General features: G+C 46.4%; 1 protein-coding gene across 1 annotated transcript in view; it reads left to right on the top strand.

The window, feature by feature from the left end:
* Positions 1-8,832, top strand: part of LOC311120091 (small conductance calcium-activated potassium channel protein 3-like) — a gene marked incomplete at both ends in the record, with an annotated part of 8,869 nt that extends 37 nt beyond the window's left edge. The window contains 4 exons of the mRNA XM_084194705.1: positions 1-73; positions 6,050-6,177; positions 6,773-6,842; positions 8,449-8,832. The exon at positions 1-73 is cut by the window's left edge and continues 37 nt beyond it. Of these exons, the coding sequence (XP_084050831.1) occupies positions 1-73; positions 6,050-6,177; positions 6,773-6,842; positions 8,449-8,832 (655 nt within the window). The remainder of the gene's footprint in view (positions 74-6,049; positions 6,178-6,772; positions 6,843-8,448) is intronic.
* Between the last annotated feature and the right edge of the window lie 272 nt (positions 8,833-9,104).

The following is a 9,104-nucleotide window of genomic DNA, read 5'->3' as shown; positions in this document are numbered from 1 at the left end:
AAGGAAGCTGGAGTTGACCAAGGCGGAGAAACACGTCCACAACTTCATGATGGACACACAACTCACCAAGAGGGTGTGTGTGTGTGTATGTGAGTGTGAGTGTGTGTATATGCTGTTGGCCTCTGATCTGGTTCTCTGCTTTAGGGTTAGAAACAGGGGGGTTGGTGTGAGGTTTTAGAGCGCTGAAAGCACTGATGACTCCCGAGCAGCACGCAAGCTCTGACTGTCCCTCAGATGCACGCATGTCACCCTGCAATGATGTAACACTGTTCCTCCAAGAGAGAGTGTTGTGTTGCCAGTATGGAAAGCACTGGGCAGGGGACATATATTTCTCCCTTACCCTCTTTCTCTCTCTCTCCCCTTCTACATCTTTCTCTACCTCTCCATCTGTATCTCTCACCCCCTTCTCTTTGCCCCCTGGGCCCTTCTCTCCCTCTCTTGCCCTCTCCCTCTCTCCCCCTCTCCCTCTTTCCTTCCCTCCATGCCCTGGTCCTTCTCAATTTTTCATGCAGTTTAAAGATCCAAGTTTCAAAATAGCTCCCACTATCAAATATGTAGGGTACATTATGTCTCTGTGTATCTGGCAGGCAGGAGGGAGAGCAGAGCAGAGAGAGGTGATCAATAATTTCAGTTTAGATAAAGTATGGACGCAGTGAAGAGAGAGAAGGACTCAGCTCTCAGCTCACCTCTGGGAAGGGGAAGCTCGGACCAGACCGCAGCGGAAAACCGGAGCCACTTGGCTCTTTAGGAAGTTTGACACACTCTGATGGGTTTGGCTTTTCTTACACGCGGGCATACTCACTGGCATGGGCGAATGCACAAACACACGCCTGCACATGCTCTGAGGCATGCACCCTGCCTGCAGCCTGGCACACACACAGTTACAGAGAACTGGGATTTTAGGGTTGAGGAACAGACTCCAGAATATTTGTAAAATGGCTGCAAAATTCACTCAAGACCATAGTTGAGCGTAGTTTTCTTAGAGCTGTTTTATATTGTACATTTTCCAGAACCTTCATTGTATTAAAGGTTGCTACTGTGGATACACCGCCTGGGAACTTCAAGGACATTTCTCTCTTATCATCATTGAGCATTACGGCATAGATAAACATTTGGCCACTTGAAAATGTTCGTAAAGTGTGTTTGTAATGTTAGGATGTAACATTATGAGAACCTTCAGGAACTCTTTCTATTGGTCAGAAAACATCCTCTGTCTCCCGTAGTAACCTGGTCAATTAATGGCATTCACTGGGTTAAACTGCTTAAACCACGTGTCAAACTCATTCCACGGAGGGCCGAGTGTCTGCGGGTTTTCGCTCCTCCCTTGTACATGATTGATGAATTAAGGCACTGATTAGTAAGGAATTCCCCTCACCAGGTGTCTAGGTATTATTTGAAAGGGGAAAAGCCAGCAGACCCTAGGCCCTCCATGGAATGAGTTTGACACCCCTGGGTTAAACCCTAAGCCAATTAGTTTGAGGTGGAAGCACAATGTATTTTATTCACTGACCTGTTGGCTATCTGTTGATTTAGTGTTTGGTGTTTGATCCCAATAAAACCCAAACACACACACCTCCCCAAGCCTTTAACTTGAGAAGGAGAGGCTTCTCCTGCGTCCTAGTGACATTAATTAGAGGCTCCAAGTGAAGATGACAAGACCTTGTACCTCTCTCTCGCTCTCTCTCTCGCTCCCTCTCTCTTTCTCTCTTTCACTCTCTCCTTTCCCTCCTCCCTCCCCCCTCCCTCACTCCCTCCCTCCCTCCATCCCTCCCTCCCTCCCTCCCTCCTCTCTCTCTCTCTCGCTCTCTTTTCTTCCTCTCACTCTCTCCCTCCCTTTCTCTCTCCCCCTCTCTCTCCCTCCCTCTCTCTCTCACTCTCTCTCTGTGTGTGTTTGCAAATGTGTGTGTGCATGTGTAATGTGTGTTTATGTGTGTGTGTGTGTGTGTGTGTGAGAGAGAGAGAGAGACGTGTCTCCTTCCTTTGGCACCTTTGATATGAGTAAAAGGTCACAGGTAAACACGTTAGCCAGTGACACTCAGCATTGCAGAGGTGGGAGGTCGTTGCCAGGGTAATTGGAAGTTTGTTGATGTTACGTGTTCTCCAGGAAAACACCATTCTAATGCCTTGTCCTCATTGCTAATCATACACACACACACACACACACACACACACGCTGCACACATTAGACATCAATTACACTGTAATCAGAAACCACATTTTACCATGGGAACATACAGTAATCATATAAAGCTGTAGAAACCATGTTCTCTTAGTTGGTAATTGCCATTGACAATCCACAAACACATGACAATTATTACCATTATAAATGATAATAATTGATAATCTCCAGTTAAAAAACAAACAAAACCATTGATAATAATATAATCTAGATTGTAGATAATCTCTCTGGTCCTTGACCTGTTAGGACAGTCCATGTTATTCTGTAATCCCATATTAAGTGTTACCACACAGTTTATCCGATTAGTGACCAGATGTTGGACTGTTTTGCTGGAGTTGTTGGATTTTGGGATCTAGACTGTGAAACGGTGTATATTGAGTGGATGGCCACCCCACCCTGAGGGACATTCCAATGCTCACAATGGAGGAGTGGACTTAGTGATGTCATGTCCTTAGCCCTCACTGTCTCCCCCTCATATGGAGTGTTCTATAGAGGTGACAAGCCAGCTCTGGTCCCCCAGAATTCCCAGCAACTTGCCCCCCTCTTGGTTTACTCCCTTTCAAACACCTGTTGATATGATAATAACATGCCTATGTAGTATATATGATAATAATAATATAATCATATCATGGTTAGTTAGTATATATGTAGCCCATGTGGGAATCAAACCCTTAACTCTAGGGTTGCTAGCACCATGCTCTAACAGGCGGAGTGTCAGAACCACCCCCATTGTTCCTCATATTGCGTTTGCATGTTGGTCACAGTGAGTTTGCTGTGTTATGTAAGGAAGGAGCCAGAATAGAAACAAAGCTGACTCCAGGTACGAGGTCAGGCCATGATGACCATATGGCACCAACATGGTTGTCCAGTGCCCAGGTAGAGGGAAGCCATATGGCACCAACACGGCTGCCCAGTGCGGAGGTACAGATGTAGGATCCTAATTTCAGCCAGGTTGCTACAGCAGGAAAATAATCCTGTAGCAACAAGAAATTGGAATTATTATGTGGATGGACATTTGTGTAGGGATTTATACATTTTTCATAAGGCAAAATCAAGTCTGAAATTTCAAAGTGGAAATTACAAATTTCAGAAGTCTTTTTAAACCTCAAATACACTACAAGTTCTCCTGCAGCAGGGTGATCAAATTAAGATCCTACATCTGTAGGGGGAAGCCATATGGCAGCAACATGGCTGGCTAGGTAGGATATGGCCATATGGCCCTAATAGGGATACCAGATTGAGTAGGGAGGAATGGAATAGAGCAGACAACATTTGACCTTAGGAAATCCCATTGTTAGGTTATCTTCCTTTCCTAAACTATCGCTGATCTGAATTAATGTTGTGTTAATATGCATTCAGTATCAACACTGAAAACAGCAGGACACGTGAAAGGATAACAATTATTCAAGATGTCTAATCTCTTGCAGTCTGTATTCCCCGCTGTCTGTTGTACTGATCCTGTTATATGCTTTAGGAGAAATCTATCTGCAGGCCTCATCCCAAATTAATAGGAAGGTGCAGCTCATCTTGGTCCTGAAACTACCGCAGAAAGACTTTCTGAGCAGAGCAGACATAGAATGCCATCTTTTATCACTATGATCTTTATCATAAGATGAATCAGCTGATAGATGAGATTTGACCTGTCAATCTACTAAGGGTTCTGTGGATACTAGATGTTTATTAAACCTGCTCTCCAATAACCTGTCCTGTATGTCAGTATTCTAGAGGAACTTCGGTTCACTAAAACATGACCTCTGTGAATTAATCATTGGATGACACTTCAAACAACTGTTATATTAGAACCTATAAGAACCCATAACCCAAGATGTTGTCACACACAAATAGGTTATGACACGGTGGGTAACAGCATCCCTATGTGACTAACAAGGATGATAACGTTGTAACTACGTGTCAATAAAGTTGTTAGGGATAGCACCTTGGGTTGTTGTGACATCATTATGACACTGTCATTTCAGAATGTGCCAACCAGCAAACACAATTACATTTCCTACCTTCTTTTATTTGTCTACCTTCTGATTAAAACACACTCTCCTAAAGGTTGAATGAACTCTCCCACCGGCCCTAAAAACTGCTGTTCATGTGTGTCTGTGCGTGCGTGCATGTGCGAGTGCAGTCCTTGACTGCGGTGGACTCATGCTGATTAGCAGTGCTGCCAGGTCCTTTGTGCTCCTCAGACAGGGGGATAATTGTTTTGTTCACTGCACAGCGTCTCTTTGAAGTCCTCATTCAATTGATGTCTTCAGAGATGTTCTCTCATTCAAAGGAGGGGGTTGAGGGGATTTTTCAGGCCCCTGTTGTAATTGCATAGCAACCTACTGAACCATACAGAATATACATATATAACAAGGCTAGCTAGGCATCCCTGGTGCTAGAGTTCCAGAAGCAGTGTGTTGTTCCAACCATGCAGCACACCTGACTGTATTTACCATCTAACACACTGAGCAAATTGATCCATTTCACAGATTGATACATGCTCCATCACTGCGACCCTCCAGGGTGTCCTACTGATGATTTAACAGTATTCTTCAACCCTGGTCTTGGGGAACCACAGTGTATGTGCAGGGTTTTGTTCTACCACAGCACTAACACACCTGGTTCAATGAATCAAGCTTGATTTGTTGAATGGTGTGTGTTAGAATGTGATTTGAAATGGCAGAGGCAGTGACTGTGACTCCTCCCAGTTCTCTCCTTTGACAGGTCTGTGTGGATGAATAGTACATTTTACATTTACATTTTAGTCATTTAGCAGACGCTCTTATCCAGAGCGACTTACAGTTAGTGAGTGTATACATTTTCATACTGGCCCCCCGTGGGAATCGAACCCACAACCCTGGCGTTGCAAGCGCCATGCTCTACCAACTGAGCTACACAGGCCTAGTATTGGGATGTGGAGGCTGACTCTCCCTAAGGACAGGTCTGTGTGGATAAATAGTATTGGGCTGTGGACGCTGACTCTCCCTAAGGACAGGTCTGTGTGGATGAATAGTATTGGGCTGTGGACGCTGACTCTCCCTAAGGACAGGTCTGTGTGGATAAATAGTATTGGGCTGTGGACGCTGACTCTCCCTAAGGACAGGTCTGTGTGGATGAATAGTATTGGGCTGTGGACGCTGACTCTCCCTAAGGACAGGTCTGTGTGGATGAATAGTATTGGGCTGTGGACGCTGACTCTCCCTAAGGACAGGTCTGTGTGGATGAATAGTATTGGGATGTGGAGGCTGACTCTCCCTAAGGACAGGTCTGTGTGGATGAATAGTATTGGGCTGTGGACACTGACTCTGCCTAAGGACAGGTCTGTGTGGATGAATAGTATTGGGCTGTGGACGCTGACTCTCCCTAAGGGCAGGTCTGTGTGGATAAATAGTATTGGGCTGTGGACGCTGACTCTCCCTAAGGGCAGGTCTGTGTGGATGAATAGTATTGGGCTGTGGACGCTGACTCTCCCTAAGGGCAGGTCTGTGTGGATGAATAGTATTGGGCTGTGGACGCTGACTCTCCCTAAGGACAGTGTGTGACTGACTGTATGTGAGCAAATGTATGTGGAGGGACAGAGAGAGTAGGGACTGTTTTACTCTCCAGGGGAAGAGAAGAAACAGAGGAGGGAGTTAAAAGAAGAAGACATTGTCTGTGTGCGGAGGGAGAGGAAGAGAGATAGAGACTGAGAATGAGAGAGAGGAAGATAGAGAGAGAGATGGGGCCGGGGAAGAGGCCGTGTAGATCTGCTGCCTGACTCGGTTGCCAGGAGCTACCTGTTGCTAAAGTGTAACTGTTTGTGTGTGTGTTTGTGTGTGTGTATGTGTGTGTATGTGTGTGTATGTGTGTGTATGTGTGTGTGTTCTCTCCGTGCAGATAAAAAATGCTGCGGCCAACGTTCTGAGGGAGACTTGGCTCATCTACAAACACACCAAACTACAGAAGAAGATTGACCACTCCAGAGTCCGCAAACACCAGAGGAAGTTCCTGCAGGCCATCCACCAGTGAGAGCACATTACTGACCCGCAGCCCTCAATACACTTGCATGTATTAACAACCCAGACATATTGTCTAGCCTAGGTCTCTGTGGTTATTTCCAGGACAGGAAACACTGCATTGTGATTGGTTGACAGGGCTGACCCAGCATCATTATGTGAAACATCCTGATAGCAAGCTCATATAGAAGTGTATACCTATTTCTAGCTAGCTCATCCCTGATGAATGAAAAATCCCATTGACCATGCAAACAGTGGTTAACCTGTGTTAGTTAGTTGCAGAGGTTGTCTAGCCAGTCTGACACCTGTCTAGACTGACATGAAAATGGATTAGACAATGATGGGTTTATACCAGCTCTGGAAGCCAAATGGAACTCCTGTCCAGTGAATGGCGCTACTGTATGTACTTCCTGGTCTGGTCTATGCTGTCTAATCATATAATCTGATGCTATACACCTGCTGCTAACCTAGCTGGGCTAATAACTGTTACCTGGCTGTGACCTAGCAGTTTTCTGGCTTGACTCTGTTGTGGATGCATCAGCGAATAGTGTATGTGTCACAGTGTGTAAATGTTTATCACGGTGTGTGTGTGTTTTTTTTGCAGACTGCGTAGTGTGAAGATGGAGCAGAGGAAACTGAGTGATCAGGCCAACACTCTGGTGGACCTCTCAAAGGTGACACACACACACACACACATTACACACACACACACACACACATCACACACACACACACAACGTCTAATGCTGAAATCTGTAATCATACAGGATATTGGAAGGCAGTGTTTACCTCTGCCACTGACTGGTGACTTTGTATGCATGGACACATAGATACAGAAAGCACCTTCATCTCCAAACAGCTAAGCTGCCCGTGACAGCTGACACAGAGCAGTACCTAGCCAACTGCTTTGCTTTAGTCTTAGGCAGGCCTGCAATCTGGAGGCCACATACTTTGTATGCATGGACACTTACGGATACAGAAAGCACTTTCTCTAAACAGCTCTGCTGTAAATAACCGCTGCAACAGAGTGGTACCTCGCTAGTTACTTTGCTTTAGTCTTAGGCAGCCCTGCAATCTCGAGGCCACATACTGTAAGCCTATGTACGTGGCTGAGAATGCCAAATATCAGTGCTACTAACGTGCACTTATATCCAAAGCTGTCCAAACGTGATATGAGAGGCTGGTATTTAAGAAGCACACACGCACACACACAATACACTCTGACACACACATAACTTTGCCCCCCAAATATATCTCAGCATTCCACTGTTTCCATGCTGACCTGTCTGTTTCTGTGGCTTTGCGTCTCCTAGCAACCGGAACAAGTGTTAAAAAAGGGATGACAGAGAGAGAAACGAGAGAAGAGAGGAGAGAGGGAGGGGGTGTTTTTCTGTTAATGTGTGGGTGTGTGTGCGTGCGTGAGAGAAAGAAAGAGAGAGAGAAAGAGAGAGGGGGACAGAGAGAGAGAAATATATATATATATATATATATATATATACTGTGTATATATATATAGAGAGAGAGAGAGAGACAGAGAGAGAGAGAGAGAGAGAGAGAGAGAGAGAGAGAGAGAGAGAGAGAGAGAGAGAGAGAGAGAGAGAGAGAGAGAGGTGGTTCTGTGTGTAGGTGGTGTGTGTGTCTCTATGGATCAGTGCCTTCTGCCACACATATTTTCCAGTGATTCTATCTCAATCGGCCACTCTCTTTACCATGGTTACGCTGCTCTGATGGGCAATGGATAGATGTTCTATCTACCTTTACTCTCTCTCGCTCCTTTCTTAGTTAGCCTTTACTCTCTCTCTCTCTCTCTCTCTCCTTTCTTAGTCAACCTTTACTCTCTCTGTCTCTCTCCTTTCTTAGTCAACCTTTACTCTTGCTCTCTCTCCTTTCTTAGTCAACCTTTACTCTCTCTCTCTCCTTTCTTAGTCAACCTTTACTCTCTCTCTCTCCTTTCTTGTTCTGCCTTTACTCCCTCTCTCTCTCCTTTCTTATTCTGCCTTTACCAGATGATAATGCCCACACAGAGGGTTCCCTTCCTCACACTCACTCCTCTTCTCTGCTCTCTCTCCCTTTTTCATGGCTCTCTTACTCAATCCTCCATATCTCTCCAGGGATTGGGTAAAATTCAAATCACTTCCTGAATTGAGTGACTTTAATTCAAACTGACCTCAACCATGCGTATGTCATTGTTAAATTATGTGTGTGTGTGTGTGTGTGTGTGTGTGTGTGTGTGTGTGTGTGTGTGTGTGTGTGTGTGTGTGTGCGTCCGTGCGAGTACAGATGCAAAGCGTGATGTACGAGCTGATGTCAGAGCTGAACGACCGCAGTGAGGACCTGGAGCGGCAGATGCTGTCTTTGGAAACACGGGTGGAGCAGCTGACCGCCGGCTTCAGTGCCCTGCCTGCCCACCTGTCTGCCACGCTGTCTGCCCAGCACACCACCCTGCTCCACCTGCTCCGAGAGAGGGACGCCAGGGACTACAGAGGAGGAGGATGGGGAGGGGGAGGTGCAGGTGGAGGAGGGACAGCCCTGGTCCCTGTTAATCAGCTGGCCCCTGCCCATGCCCTGACTCCAAGCCCAACCCTGGCCCCAGAGCCACAGCAGCCCCCAGAAGGAACCATAGAGGGCAGCACTAGTCCCAATACTAGCACCTCTAGTTGTTGAAGAGAGGAGGAGGAGAGGATGGGAAGGGGAAAGAAGAGGTGAGGGTGGAGGAGGAGATCAGACCCAATACTAGAGGAGGAGGGAGAGGGGGAGGGTGGGGGAGAGGATGGGTAAGGGAGGGCAGCCAGAAGCCCAACACTAGCTCATCCAGCTGCTAAGGAAATGAGTAGGGAGGGAGGAGGGGTGAGGTAGGGGAGGAAAATAAAGGAGTGGGGGAAAAGGGGGAAGGTGAGGGAGAGGATCAGAGATAAGAGGCTGTGAGAGGGATGGAG

Source organism: Coregonus lavaretus, assembly GCF_964263955.1.
Source record: "Coregonus lavaretus genome assembly, contig: HAP1_SCAFFOLD_8782, whole genome shotgun sequence".
In the NCBI taxonomy this organism is placed as follows: Eukaryota; Metazoa; Chordata; class Actinopteri; order Salmoniformes; family Salmonidae; genus Coregonus; species Coregonus lavaretus.
This window is presented reverse-complemented; position numbering and strand designations above follow the sequence as displayed.